General features: G+C 36.8%; 1 protein-coding gene across 1 annotated transcript in view; it reads right to left on the reverse strand.

Annotated features, from left to right (window-relative positions):
- Nucleotides 1-3,368: 3,368 nt before the first annotated feature.
- The window catches only part of PLEKHH2 (pleckstrin homology, MyTH4 and FERM domain containing H2), a 111,987-nt gene continuing 99,312 nt past the window's right edge, over nt 3,369-16,043 (reverse strand). Inside the window, exons 25-30 of the mRNA XM_036874029.1 lie at nt 14,611-14,752; nt 9,392-9,537; nt 8,192-8,321; nt 7,326-7,412; nt 5,105-5,242; nt 3,369-3,848 (exon numbers count right to left, since the gene is read on the reverse strand). Coding sequence (XP_036729924.1) covers nt 3,669-3,848; nt 5,105-5,242; nt 7,326-7,412; nt 8,192-8,321; nt 9,392-9,537; nt 14,611-14,752 — 823 coding nt within the window. The 3' untranslated portion in view covers nt 3,369-3,668. The remainder of the gene's footprint in view (nt 3,849-5,104; nt 5,243-7,325; nt 7,413-8,191; nt 8,322-9,391; nt 9,538-14,610; nt 14,753-16,043) is intronic.

Here is a 16,043-nt window from a genome sequence, read left to right on the forward strand (position 1 = left end):
CTCCTCTTCTGAATCAGCCCAAGAAGACTCACAGATTTCAATGGTGGTGATGGAGGAGGAGACAGTTTTTTGCTGCTTGCTGGATGAAATGAGCAACAGTGCAAAAGGATAAAGGTGTGTGCAGAGTGTATTTGGGGACCTGTGAATAGTTTGGGGTGGAAGCATATAAAGTGCCTGGTGGGGCTAAGGTGGGAGAGCAAACTGGACAGGTAGATTGAGCTACAGTGAAGGATCCTGCAGTCTGGATTTTACTGTGTTGGTGATGAGAGACCAAATAAGATTTCAAACAGGGGTGTGCCATGACTAGACCTGTTTCAATGAGATAATTTTTTGCAGCTATGTGAGGGGTGCTTTGGAGTCTAGAAGTCCATACGGAGGCTATTAACAATAGCCCAGAAAGTGAGAGTTTTTATATTTTTTCAAAGTTACATAAGCTTATTGTAGAAAAAAATAGTATAGAGAAAAAACTAAGAGGGTATAATAAGCAAATACCAGGAGTAACAACTATTAAACATGTTGATGTATTTTATTCCAATCTTTTTTCTCACAGAGTTGAGATTTTACTGTAAAGTTTGTTAACATTCTGATTTTAACATGTATTTTCCCATATCAATTTTTAAAAAACCCATAATAAACATAGCTTTGATGGCTGCATAAGGTTCCACTATATAGATTTTTAATAATTTACTTAAGCATTCTACTAATATGAGTGTTTGAGGTTAAACACCTAACATGAGTTGGACCAGTCAGAGTCCTTTTCTGGAATTTTTCAAACAAGAACTAGGAAAATCAACTCATTCCCTCTCTGGAGGAAATTGGCATATTTCCTGCTAAATGAAGTACTCTTGTAGCAATAAAATCCCTTTCTTCCTTTAGGAAAAAGAGAATAGGGGGAAATGTGAGAGGAGATGCGGTCCCCGCATGAACCAGTTAGCAGAAAAGCTTCTCCACCTTATTAGTCCTGCTACTCACTTTTGCTTCCTCACTCCCCACATTCCCAAAGCCTTTGCTCCCCTGCAATCAGCCCAGAGACTCTGCAGTGAAGTCCAAATTCCATGACAGCTAGGAGGTGGGTGGATGGGTGAAATGTGTTCTTGGCATCTCAGGACCACTTAAAGCCTTTTTCTAGAGAAATATGGTTATCCATGGTGGTTAATTCTTCAGGATTATATTTCAGTACAATTATGGGTTACAAGTATTGTTACAGGAACCTGACTACCATGTAATTTTTTCCTATGGAAAAAATGTCCAAACAACCACTGATAAACACATTTTTCAAGCAAATACTTTATAAGTTGTGACTAACTTTTCTTGTAAATTGAGAGTTAAATTCATTTCTAAGCTATGGCAGTATTTGACTTTAAGGACACACACAGAAATCTAGAGCATTTAAAATAAAATTTTAGACACAGTCCAATCAACTTACCCATAAGGAGCTTATTATGAAATCATGGGAGAACCCCATGATTTATACATATTGTATATCTGTCAATATGCATACATACATATGAAACTTACAATTTGCCAAAACAGCTTCCTTTTATATGGATAAAACAAAGCAACACAGAAGACAAAGCATGAGTGCAAGAGAAGGAGGTAATAACTACCATTTTCAATAGTAGTACACCTCAGCTTTGACAATGAAAACATTAGGTATTTCTTGAAGATTATTCAAAAGATAATGCTTGAAATGGGTTTTGTAAATCATTTATTATGATTGAAAGGGAAGAAAATGATAGGAGACAAATATTACAATTAAACATGTACCATTACTCTCTTGTAACCAATCATAATAACATACTTGGAATTTTTTAAATGGCTATATGAAAGTAATTTCCCAGAAAATAAAATTTTCACATCATCAGTTACAGAAAATTGATTTCTTTCCATCAAAATATTTTATCTCTGCTCTATCAAAAATAAATGCCAAGTCTACGGTACTTCCATTTAAGCTAAGCCTTCACTACTTGTTTAAATTAGATTTTGGGGGGGCTTACCAGATGGTGAACTAACTATTGCCTGAGAATAAAGTCCTCACACATATGTAACAGCTCTGCCAAGCCTGTGGCTCACCAACTAATGATTATTACATGGTTTTCTGGGAACTCAGAAACTACTGTATCCCAGCCAAAAGGCTCCTGAGAGTCATCTCAGACTGGTAACCAATTTATTCTCAAAAATTAATTTGCTTACCCAGTGAGTGGTTGTGGTTCAAAAGATTTAGGAGAAATAGTAAATGGCAATCTATTTCTATGGGTTTTTTTTTACCTTTGTCACTACCAATAAAGCAAAATCTTACTTGATCAGTATATTTCTTGGCTAAAGCAAAATCTTACTTGATCAGTATATTTCTTGGCTCTGTCCTTTCGAAGGATGCTAACATGGGATGGAACATTTTTAAAAGGCTTACTGTGAGAACAGTACATTGCCATAGGGAGAAAGCAGCAAAAAAGAAAACATGAAGGCTCTGCCAACAAATTAATTCAGCAGCTAACTTTTTTTCTCCAATTGGTTAAAAAAATACCATACACAGAGTGATAAATATACATCCAAAATATAAATATAAAATATCCTACACATAAATAAAATTAAGTATACTCATGATTACTATTTCAATTAAACATTTTTGCAATATAATTTTCATGTCTTATCACAGTTTCATTTTTATCATGAATAATAAGTACTTTATTTTGACACAAACTGGAAAGTACTGACCACTTATGTAACCTAGTAAAGTAATACGTTTCTAGACTCTTTCAACTAAAATTTACCTCCTTTGACAGAAGAGTTACTTTCTCTTTCTTTTTAAAAAATATTTTTTGGGAATTTATTTTCAAACTATAATTAAAAAGGACTCTATGAGGCAAAGCTTTAAGAATGGTCTTTGTTTTCATAGATATTATTACTTAACAAAGCAAGGTCAAGATGACCCAGCACCAATGCAATGAAATGTGGGCAATATCCCAGAGAACTTGGGTTATGTTGACAGCCAAAGAATGTCAGGAATCACTGTCTCATTTTAAGTTTTACACTCCAGTGATCTGAAAAGGTGACAGGGTACACTTTCTAAAACCACATAGGAAGTTCTGGTTACCTAGCTCCTGTTTTCTCACACAATGATTCATAGGGCCAAAAGACACTGCACTTGCTCTAAAATTTACCCTTCAACACCACCCTGCAGCTGTTTCTTAAACTGTATACTCTACTTCTTTCTAAACACCATCTCATTAATTAAAAGCACATTTAATTACAGTACTTAATTTTTTGGCAATGAGCATTTCCAAATAATCAACTGGTTTGCCAAATGAGAGCTTGGAAAAACTCCCTTGAATCTCACTTTCTAAAGATTGTTAGAATATTTTTTTAAAAAAGAGAAAAAAGCCTTGATGTGTCTGATGGCAAAGGAGAAGGTGATGGGAAAAAATGACAAATTCTAACCCAGTTAAGCTAAGAGAAAATCAGCACGTGGGAAAATCTGTGTTTAGGTCTTATTACTAGCATTCATTTGAATATTTATGAATCAAATGAAAGAGAGTAACCCTCATTATTTTTAAAGAATGGACTACTACTGTGTGTGTGCCATGCTGCCAGGATGTAAATGAACTTATTTGGAGCTGATGCAGCCATTGGTTAGAGGACAGGGAGTGAATGTTCAGGCCCCTGAGCTTTCAGAGTAAAGTGGGGCCTTTGGTTGGTCTGCTTGACAGAAGGGGCTGGCTTCCCATCACCCTGGCTTGAGGACCCTGGGTCCGAGCTGAGAGCAGCGCTGGAGCAGACAGGTGGTGAACTGCCTTCTGCTGATAGAAGTTGTTTATGTAGCTGGCAATCAAAAGAGTGATTTCAAGAATCTAAAACAAGAAAAATGGAATTGTTATTCTCCTGAGAAGTTCTCATCACTTCCAACAGAGAGTGAAGGGTTGGCCATGGGTGGTCTCCATCTGCAAGTGCCCGGGCTACCAGATTTCCCTTTTAACCAGATCAAGCAGCACAGTACAGTTGATCCTTGAACAACACAGGGGTTAGGGGCCCCAACACTCTAAGCAGTCAAAAATCCGTGCATAACTTTACAGTGCCCCTCTGTAGCCACGGTTCCTCTGTATCCGCGGTTCTACATCCATGGATTCAACCAATCATGGATTGTGTAGTAACGTAGTATTTACTACTGAAAAAAAATCCATGTGTAAGTGGACCCGTGCAGTTCATACCCATGTTGTTCAAGAGTCAACTGTACTTACATGTTCAGCACCATCAAGGCACTGACCTATTTTCCCATTCCTTAAACCAGCAGAAAGTGATACTTGAAAAAAAAAAAATCAAATTTAGTGGCAATATTAGAAAATGTGACAGTAGTACAATTCTACCAGTTATCCTAAAGCCACATTTGTGAATACATGAATAAGAAATTCAGTGTATTATATCAACTCTTTAAACTAAAGCACTGAGTGTGCCATGATCTTCTACACTTACTATCTGACTTCACTTAAGTATAGATTTAAGAAACATATATGCCATTTTTTAAAGTTTCAAATTCTAAAAAAGTAGTCTCTTTTAGTTGAGAATTTTAAGACAAAGTCTTAGAAAAATTAATTTCTCATTCTTTTTCCTAAAATCAGAGTTACATGTTAGAATGCAGCCCTTTTATTTATTGCTTTTACTTAGAGACATTAAAACTACACAGTTTGCTAAAAATAATAAAGAAACAAGTATGCCTTAATTTTAAAACCTCACTCTTCTCACTAATGAGTCTATAAAGTGAATTACTCCAAGTAAATAAGGTAATGTGTATAAAGTACCTGACAATAACAACTTATGCCAGGACCACTTACTTTGAATTTTCTGTATACCAGGCACTGGGCTATAAATACTTTACAATGCCTTCATTTTATTCTTAATCCAGAAAAAAAAAAGGTAGCACCATAGCATCATACCATTTTTTAGATGAAGAAACCAAGGTTTAGAAAGATGAGGTAAGCCAGAATTTGGACCAATAGTTGTTTGATTGTAAGTAGTCTGTTTTCCCATGAGGAACTTACTCTTTGCACAATACATGTTTTAGTATGAAAACAACTAGCATAAAAAAGTTAGCACAAAGCCTTCTACTCACCTTGGGTTTTGCCATGGCAAAAAGTAATTTCTCTGTTGGTTTGTCCTTTGAATGTGCATTGTTAATGACTATCATAAAATCATCTTGATAACCTCCAAAGGTCATTAGACTCTTGTACACATAGCTGATTATTAACCTCTTCAAAGAGAAATAAAAGTAAGTATGTCATACAATCTTTATTTTCAAAGAAAGATGAGAGATGATTAATAACATGTATCTCCATTAAAATGATGATGTGGTCAACCAACTGCAGATGGAAAATATGTTTTTAAAATTCCATAAAGTTCCAAAAAGCAAAACTTGAACTTGCCGTGCACCAGCAACTATTTACATAGCATTTACACTGTATTTGTCCTTAAGATTTCTATCTGTCTGTCTGTCTGTCTATCTATCTATCTATCTATCTATCTATCTATCTATCTGGTTGAACCATATGAAACTGATGCTTTTTAAGGTAAAAAAAGGTCAAATATTGGCAAATCCACATAGTTCACCCTGATATATAAACTTTGATATATGTAAACATAAACAGTATCATGCATACTACTTCTTTTTTAACATTCTGCTTCTTTTAACTTAACATGTTATGAACATCCTTCCATGACAACAAATGTACTTGTATAACATTTTAAATGATTTTATAGACATTTATTTGGATTTTATAGTCACATAGACATTATTTAACTAATCTCCTATTGAAGAATATTTAAGTTTTTTTTATTTGTTACTATCTTAAACAATACTCCAATGAATATTTTGGGACATATTTCATAATACACATAGCCTAATTATTTCTTTGGTTATAAACCTCAACAGCTGAAATTGCTATCTCAAAAAAGTAAATCTTTCCAAACTCAAAAAGGTTATACCCATTTACATTCCCAGCATTACAGTCTTGCTAACACAGGATATCATCATTCTTTTGAAGCTCTGCCAATCTGATTGGTGAAAAGTAGAATCTCACTGTATTAAACTGAACTTATTTGATTGATGGTGAGATTAACATTTAAAAATACATTTATTGAACATTAGTATTTCTTCTGTGAGTTGCCTCAGCCCATTTGTCTATTGGTGTGTTCATCATTTCCTTACTGTTTGATAAGACATCCACATTCATAAAGGATACCAACCCTTCATCATACATGCAGCAAATATTTTTTCCCAATGTGTTACTAAAACAATTTAAAAATTATAAGTCAAAGATGTACAGACTAAAAGGAAAGGAATCTGCGTATCTAATGATTAGCTTGCAAGATTCTGAGCAGACCATCTTAGCACTGAACACCTCTAGTGCTGCAGGCTGGCAATGTCTACTTCCTGACCTGCATGTCCATCTCGCTGGATCTAGGAACTGGTTTACTTAGCTAAGGTAACTCAATAGTCGTGTACTATTTCTGTTGACTTTAAGTCACTGACTTTATATAATCTATCTTCAGATTATCTATTCAAGAACTAAAAGGCATTCAGGAAACATAAACGCCTTCAAAAAAGTTTTTCAGCAATTATAAGGAGAAACATTTACTATAACACTAAAGGATAACCTCGTTTCCAAGAAATTCTCAGTGATCCTGACTATAGCCACAAGTAGGAGAGCCCACTACACCTACCAGGTGAATTTAGCAATCCTTGCCTACCAGGTTAAAAAAAAAAAAAAAAGAACAAAAATTTAAAAAGTACTCTGATACATATAAAATATGATAGAAAATTTCAGATAAATAAATGAATAAATAGAAATCACAGTTTGACTTTATATTTAATCATGTAAAAAGCTCTAAGATACTGTCTGTACAAATGAACTGGTAATTGATATTATGGGATAGTATAGAAATTGTTATAGAAGGCTTCGTGAAACTGAACTTAAAACTTTGGTAACTAAAGTTTCTACCTTAATGTTATCTTCAACAGTTTCATTTTACACAGGAAGCAATCTTCCGAACACAATAAATGAACAGTCATTTTACAAATACAACCATGATTGCAATTTAGTCATGGTATCTTAATATTTTTCTCATACACAATATATAACCTGTCTAATCTCGATTTAAAAGATTAAATTGTAACCATAGTTATAGTTGTAAAATGACTATTCATTATATAGTATTAGGCAGAGTGTTTTCTGTGTATGAGAAAAGTCCGATTAAGATATCATTACCTTCTGTTTACAGTACACTGAGCAATGGAAATAGTTGACTCAATGCAGAACTTAAGGATTTAATCTTACCATGGAGTTGTATTCTAAGATGCTTAAACCATCCTCGTGTATAGCCAGCCACATGAAAGTACTTCCAAGTGATGATGGGGTTATGGGCTATGAAGAGGTGAAAATACATTACATAATAAATGCTAAGCAAAATTACAGAAATATTTTTCAGTGTAAATGCAATGCAGCATTTGCAATAACACAACAACATCTTATTATTTAAAATCTCACCTGGGGAGCAGGCAGTGTGGTATAATGGAAAGAGGAGTGAATTAGCAGACCTGGGTTTGAGACCCAGATCTGCCATTTATTAACGTGTGCATTTGGACAGGCCTCTTAATCTAACCCCCAGCAGGTTTCATCTCTCCTTCTTCAGTGTTCCTGCATCACTCTGTTCATGTCACCCTTAACCATATTCTCCACACAGTAGTTGTTTCCAGACCTATTGCAATACTGGTTGTGAGTTCCTGGAAGTGTGAGTACAATCTATCTGAAACCATGGGCTTATGTATCCCTAGAGCTTAGCTCAAAGTTTGGCAAACAGAATTCATAAATACTAAATGAATGAGCAAATGAGTGAGAGAGTAAATGAGTGAATGGATGAATGAATAAAGAGAAGAAAGCAGAGTTCAGCTGTTGTCTTCAGTCTAACGATTAAGCCTACTGAGTGTAAGAAATGATTTACGGTACGGGGAAGTGGAACGGAAGGGAAAAGACAGAGACGCTGATGGCTTTCCTGCCCTTTCCTTAGTGTCCCTTCATGGTTTTCTTTAAATTGTTGGAAATTTCCTTATGTTCTTTTAAAAAGCCAAATGTACTAAACCTGGGGTTACTCAGGTTATCACTTTATATTTTACTGAACTGAATAGCCCCCCATTCTTTCTTACTTTTGCAAGAAACAATTTGGCACCAAAGAATGGCCACTTCCTGGCTACTGTCAAATAGATTCGCACACAATCAGCAGCACTGTGTCCCCGGAGGGCCATCCATCTGGTTGACAGTCGCTGGCAAAGCTGCCTAAAAAAAGAAAAGAACAAAAACAAAAACACAAAACAAAAGCACATAAACAGTGTATCATCCTCCCAAGATAAAGCTCCCCTTGAGCCGATCCTAAGCACCACCGGGAAACATACTCACAACCTAGGTGAAGCTGTTGTTTTGTGAGTCCCATCTCACCACTGTCTACCCCTTGTCCTTTTTGTAGCATTCCTTCCACCAAATTCTCGTACGGTTAGTGCTCTCAGTATGTATGACCTAAGTTCCCCGCTCCCCACCCCCTTTAGGTAAAATTTTAAAATCTGATAAGCTAACATCAAACCTTCGCATAAATTAGTTAAAAAGGTAATTTCTCATGCGAATAACTTTCATTTTTAAAGAAAAGTACAAGAAGTCAAGACTGAAGAATGAATCCCCAACAGTGGAATTTTAGGTGCTACCACTCCTGGTTTGGAGAGATGCTGGCTGCAGGGGAAACCTCTTAAACAAAAGCACGAAGGCAACCACTTATTCTATACAGACAACAGGCTGATCTCAAATGTTTCTGTTTTGGAAAAATTCATGGTGAATTGGATTTGCCTCTATTTTGAATCTACAGCTTTTCTTTATATGGTCTCAAAAATCAAAACTCCAAATTAGTTCAGTTTAATTAAAATTTTATATTATAATAAAAAAATCTTGCATAAGAAGATAGTTTATTTTTATTCCAATTTGTTTATAATGGAATACCCTAAGAGATAAAAATTTTTTGGTAAACACTTCATAAAATTAAACACCTTATTAGCCAATTTTTTCCTTTTCTTTATTAGCACGATTAATTTGGACAAGAATGAATAAGGTCAAATGAAAAGTAGATCTTCTAAATTAAGGTAGATTTTTTTCTCATTAAAAAAAGTTTAAATCTAGATACTACAGTTTCTAGGCACATCCTAAATAAAAAGAACTATAACCTCTTGGTATTCAACAGTATTTTAAAAATCCTGAGAAAATTGTTATGTACAATTTTTTTCATCTTTAAAATTTGAACAGAAAAATGTCACTGAAAAACTAGTGTGCATCTGACTTTTCAAGAGTTACAAATAGTTCTTTACCTTAACTGTTCTTCAGAAGAGTCATCTCTATACCTTTTAGGATAAAATTTCTCTATGAGTTGTTTTATAGTTTGATTTGCTTTGCAATGATTAGTAACATGCCCTGCTGGAGTAGAAAAAGGTCTTTCAAAATCTCCAATCTCCACCTAAGTGGAAACCCAAAAAAGAGAAAATACAGGATATTAAAAAAGAATTTTAAGAAAGAAAATTCGCTTTTTTTTTTCTAAACATTTTTTATAACATACAATATATAAATCTATTTGTCATGATTGTGTGATTATGGAATTTATAATCATATATAAATACTATTATTTAAATTTAAATTTCATTTGAAGTCTACTTATGAAAAAAATCTATAATTTAAACATTCCAGTTTCATTTCTACATTAATCACTCTAGGTTAATATCTGGTAGTATTTGCTAAAGGTCACTTACTCTACCATTGCCTGTAACAGCACCAGATAATTTTTCATTTTTAAGGTACCATTTTGGTTGATAATAGTAAGGCAAAATAGAAGTTAGAAGTGAAAAATTAAAAAGTTATAAAGCTATGAAAAATCTTTAAAAAGTATTACTTGGACTTTTTCAGGATCTCTACCGAACATCATGGGAGCAAGTACTATTTTCTCATTACTTTCTTCCTAGATTTTCTCCATAAATGTTACTGTATTCATCCCCTCAATCTATTATTCTGTCATTTCTGGAAATAAAGCCCTTCATTCCCCCTTTTCCCTGAATGAAACAATGTTCAATCCTTACTTCCATTAACAGGCTACACAGATGCCATCCTCTACCAACCCATCCAACCACTCACCCATCCATCTCTCCATCTACTCTCCCACCCATTAATTCACCCAAACCTACACTGAGTCCCTGTTATATGCTGGGCACTGTGCTAATTTATATGAGAAAGAAAAAAGTTGAACATAGTTCCTATCCTCAAAGAGTTTACTGTCTAGTAGGGGAGACTGAAGAATAAATAAATACTTGTGATAATCTCTGTTAAATGCTTTGTATAGGGTACCAAAGAGGGCTCAACAGGTGAGATGGGGTGGGGGACATACTGAACATCCACATCCTTACCTAGAGTACTCCCCAGCAAGCAGATGGAGGGTTCCATCAAGACTGGGATGGTCTTACAGAAAGCCCTGGGTCTCCATCTCAAAAGGGCCCTCTGCCTCCAAGTAAGCTGTTAGCACAACCAGCCTCTGAGATTCTGACCCCTGTGACTTCCCTTATCTAGTTCTTAATCTGACCAGCTACTGTCTAAATTCCTCAGCTGAGCTTTGCCCTTACAGCCTATTCTTATGACTTTCTAGTTTCCTTGACCTGGTCCCTTACTTGATGGTTTCTTGGCTTGGCTTTGCTGTTCAGTTTTTTCACCCGCATCTCCTATCTAGTCAGGAATCATCTCAATTTCCTCACACCAAATAAAAGTTGTCCATCTGCTCTTCAAATACATTGAAATCCTTCCCCCAGAGCAAGCTTTTCATTGTCCCCACCTATCACCAGGCAGTACTAAGCACAGCTAGCTGTGAACCCTTAGACCAGGATTTAACCTCTAAGGATATAGCAGTTGGACAAACAATAGTTACAAACATAGAGGCCATTTAAGGCAAGCTTGGCTGTTAGGGAACCCTGTAGTGGGATATTCAAGCTCAGGGTCTCCCTCTCTGGCTCCTGACATACTGTGTGGCACAGAATGAGCACAATAAATGTTTGGAGAATCAACTCCAAATGTTTGGAGAATCAACTCAGATAATCCCCAATATGCCTCACATCAACATGACCCCTTACCAGACACCATGTACAGCAATCAGAACATCAGCTCCAAGAATTTCCTGATTAAGACAGAGAATATCAACAAGGACCTACAGATAAGCAAATCTACAACAGAAATAACTATTTTCTTCTACAGAGCTCAGATTTCCTTGGCATATTTCATTTATCTTCACAAAAACTACTCTGAGGAAGAGACCAGAGGTATTATTTAATTTTCCTTTTGTAGATGGAGAAATTATACTTTTTAGTTAGTAATATGCTCAGAATTTTCTAGGTGTATGGTTTTACCTCTCTACCCCTTCCGAAAATTCATCTAAAAAATATTAGAAGTGTGTATCTCCAAAGGATATGATAATTTTTCTTGGAGAAGCTTTCCCCACAAAATTAAAAAGTAAGAAGATGAACTTAAATTTTAGCAAAAATAAGAATGATTTTAACAGAGCATCTGTGCCTTTAGAGAACCAAAGCCTAGAATGGCATGTGATAGGAAATCATTCCTAATCCTATCACCAAGAAAAAATGTGACCTAGTTCTCATTTCTTCAGCTTTTTATCACTTGCAAAAAGGGAACACTCAGTGTAGCACTAAATGCTTTAAAGTCTGGATGACCATAAAATTGTTATGAAAGTAAACTAAATTATCAACTAGTCATTCATCCAAGAACATTTATGGAGAATGGACTGTGTGTAAGGCACTGTGCTAGATACAAAGATGAACAGAGAGAGCCCTTGCTCTCAGGAAGGCCCCAGTCAGTGGTGCAAAGCAGAAACAAATAACTAATAATAAACCACTGGGGTCAGGACAGTAATAGATACGTGCAGGGCATTACAGAAACCCCAAGAGGAACATTTAACCCATCCAGGCAGAATTCAAGAAGGTTTTCCTGGAATGAGTGACCCCTAAGATGAAAATTAAAGGATAAGCTGAAGTTAACAGGTAGAGGCATGGGAGTAGAGGTGTTCCAAGCAGAGGAGACAAGTAAAGTTTACGAGGTAAGAATAAGTGAATCATATACAACTCAGGACCATAAAGTTCAAGGTAGAGAGTATTAAAAGATAAGGCTGGAGAGGCAGGCAGAGTTTAGATCATGACAGTCCCTCCATGTAAAGAGAATGACACAGCTAGATTCACATTTTTGCTGTATCTCCATTCCAGTCACTGTATATTACTGCTACCTGACAAACCACCACGGCAGTTTCTAGGCCCAGACCTTAGAAAATGGCAGCTTCCACATCTTGTCTCTTCTGGGACAGCTCTTGCCACCCCACCACCATTCTGTGAGGAGCACAAGCAACCACTTTAAGAGGCCACGAGTAGGTCTTCCGGCTGACATTCCCCAGCAGAAGTTCCAAGTAAGAGCTGGCATCAGCCACAAGACGTGCGAGTGAATGAGTCTTCAGATGATTCCAGCCCTCAGCTATAGAGTCACAACCAGTCTACAAGCTATGCCAGCTGATGTCATATGAAGCAGAGACAAGCTGCCCTTATACATCTCTGCCCAAATTGTTCTTCTGAGCCGAGTCTTGGAGTCATTTGCTAAGTAGCAATAGGTAATTGGAACAATCTCTCTAGATTCTGCATGGAGGATAGAAGTGTGTGTGGGACCAGACCAGAGAAAAACACATTAGTTAGAAGCCTGATGCAGGAGAGCAGGCAGGATGTGATGATGGTCTGAACCATAGCAATGGTGGTCAGCATGGAGAGGAGGGAACAGAGTTAAAATGGGCAGGGCACATTTTAACTGGGGGAAAGGGAGACAGGGAGGGCAGAGTCAGTGATGATTCCTGGATTTGAAGCTTGCTTGTCAGACTGAATGGAGGCAGTGAATATGCAAAATGTGAAGGAAAAGAAGGGAAGATGATTAGTTCCCGATATGTTGAATTTAAGGAGCCCGTGAAAGAAATATGAGCTGGAGAGAAAAGATTTGGGAATCATCAGCACAGATGGTAGATAAGAGAATGAGTAAGATGTCCTGGGATGGTATGTAGAGTGAGAAGACTGAAAACCCTGGGGAATCTAAGCGAATGACACATCATTTTCCCTTAATTAACCTGTGCAAAGACCCAGATGGGGTAGAGACTGTGGGTTGTCTCTTATGACCATTCTCTCTCCTTCTTTCTGAATAATAAAAACCTTGAATTTAGCTGGGCTCATTGCTGCCCAGCTAAGACCACATTCTCCAGTCTCTCTTGTGGTTGGCAAGGTTGTGTGACTTAAGTTTTGACAGAGAAACATAAATAGAAGCGTTCTGTGTAACTGCTGGGAAGTTTCTCAAAAGCAGGAGGGCATGCCCTTCTTCAGTCCTTCCTCCATTATGATGCCTGGAACACTGATGTAATGGCTAGAGCTCTGGCAGACCTCCAGGACCGTGAAGATGACAGCAGAACGGAGGGCAGGATAAAGCGCATGCCCCTAATGCCTGTAGAGGCGCCAGCATGCCTATCTCTCGCTGGGAGGGGCAGATTCCCCCCGCCCCTGCACCCCTCTAGAGTTCTTCTAGCTGGTCTAATAATTAAACTGACACAAGACAGATTAACAGGAGAAAAAAAACCAATTGAACGCACAGAGGTCTCATAGAAATGGGACCCCTGAAATGACCAAAGCAGGCTGTTTATACATCATTTTTAGACAAAGAAACAATTATTTATGAAGATTTAACAAAACAAAGGGGTTTGTGCTTGGGATAGCAGATTAGTGAAGAAGCAACAAAGTTTGTTTATACAGCTTTCTTAGCCTTGAATTCCCTAACTCTGTTGACAAGGATGCTTTTTATCCTCCTGGTAGAGGGAGGATACTTTCACATGGGAGATTTATTTCCTGCTTTTAGGGGAAAAGAGGGAGGTCAGAGTGTTTTTTTAAATATATATCATTTTTTTTCACCAGTTGTTTCTTAAGTAACTTTAATTAAAAATAATCAATATGCCACTGAGGCATATTTGGGGGCACACTGCCCTTGGCCCCAACACTCTCCATATGAGAGACAAATAACACTTCCATTTTAACTGTCATTATTGATTTGCATGCGTGTGTGGTTTACAGCCAACTTAACTTAATTGATACAATAGGTAAATAAAAGAAAGTGCTTTAGCTTTTTAGAAGACTGATCCTATTTGATTACTGAACGATTTTAGCATGGCAACCGCAACCCCACAGCTCGACACTCAAACTCCTTTATTAAATGCAAAGCCTAGTGGGATATTTTCAAGAGATTAAGAAACTAGATTCCCTTTATGGAATACTGTCTCATTCTACATCACCGCAATTGTCAGCAATGGGAGTCAGGCTGCAATTACAATGCCTGTAATTTTTAAGGTGTTAATCACAGCAAATTGAATTTAAAGAATTACGAAAGGTATATTGTTTTACTACATTTAATTCAGTGGAGAAATTAGTATTTTATCATTACAAAACATCGCTCTATATAACATGGAAGTTACCTGAGCTAAAAGAGCTGCCATTTCTAATGCCAGGTCCCTGTTCAGAGGAAAAAGTCCATTTACTATTTGATCATTTGTCTGATACATTAACAGCAGCTTTTCTCTATCAGTCTCTCCACGAGCTTGCATTGAGAAATATAGTCTGTAAAAAAAAGAGGAAATTTTTCATTAAATGATATACTTACAAAGGAAAAAAGTAAAGAGAAATCCAGAGGACTGATATGGGGTTGCTCTAACAATAGTTCTCTCAGTGATACAAACTTAGACCATTACTATCTGTTAATGACCTCTATTTCTATTCTTTATAAGTTTATCAGCAAACTGAGGAAAAACTGCTTTGAAGTTGAGGCTGATGGATGCTTCAATGCTACCTTTATGCCCTGAAATACCTTAATACCTTAGGTGTTACTGAGGAAGGACCTCAGACACCAGTGGGCTGTATAAACCCAGTTTTCAAAACACCTTTCCTAAACACCTTGGACACACCAGGGAATAGAAAATGAAGGTTTCAATTCAAAATCAACATCGAATGGTCAAGTGGGGCAGTTTTCTCTGGGAATCTAAAAGATAATATTTGCACATTTAAATGTTTTGAGTTTTTTTTGCCACATTCTGATAAACAGCCTTAAGATCTCAAAAATAGTTTACATGTTATCATTATTACTTGTTGAAACATGACATGACTTTTGTTCGCCTAGGTCTTCCTCAATTCAGTGACCCTCTGTGTTTAACCACTGTGCTGTTTCTTTGTATGTGAGGTTTCTGGGGCTCTGATTCCAGGCTGCAGGGCAGGCACAGAGCACTGTACACGCTGTAAATGCTGTGACAGTGGGGTGGGTAAGCAGCACCGTGACATACCTTAATATTGTCATGACAACACAGCGGCAGGAAAACAGAGATTTAGATCTGGCATTTGTTAAGTGTGTGCTCAATTAGCTATAACTGGATTTCCAGCCTTTTTTCCCCTATCCACTTGATGATAGGGAGAGGACACCCTATCATCAGTTACGGAATCTTTCGTGGTAATTACCTCAAATAGCAAGGAATGAGAGGGCAGCAGGTCAGAATCTTGGGGGAAGCACGGGGGGTGTACTTTGAAAAGCTCTTCCTCCCCATCATTCTGATTATTCTTTCCGTTCACGCCAGCTTAAGAATCACTGGCCTGGGCCATCATTCAGAGTGGTTTCTTGATAAAATAATTATCTGTGACTGCATGATGGCAAATTGTTAACTGGTAGGAGAATATGGCTGGGCAATAGAAATCGATTCTAAATTCAAAATGGTGTTAGCAAAGGGATATAAAATAAAGAGAATAAAGTTTAAGATGAAAGCCCTCCCTTTCTGGCATGTGAACGTTTTTGTACTTAGCTTATTTTCTCCACTTGAAGTTAAGAACTATGTCTTATTCATCACTATAATGCCCTAGAGTTTTT

The sequence above is a fragment of the Balaenoptera musculus genome, chromosome 13 (assembly GCF_009873245.2).
Source record: "Balaenoptera musculus isolate JJ_BM4_2016_0621 chromosome 13, mBalMus1.pri.v3, whole genome shotgun sequence".
NCBI lineage: Eukaryota > Metazoa > Chordata > Mammalia > Artiodactyla > Balaenopteridae > Balaenoptera > Balaenoptera musculus.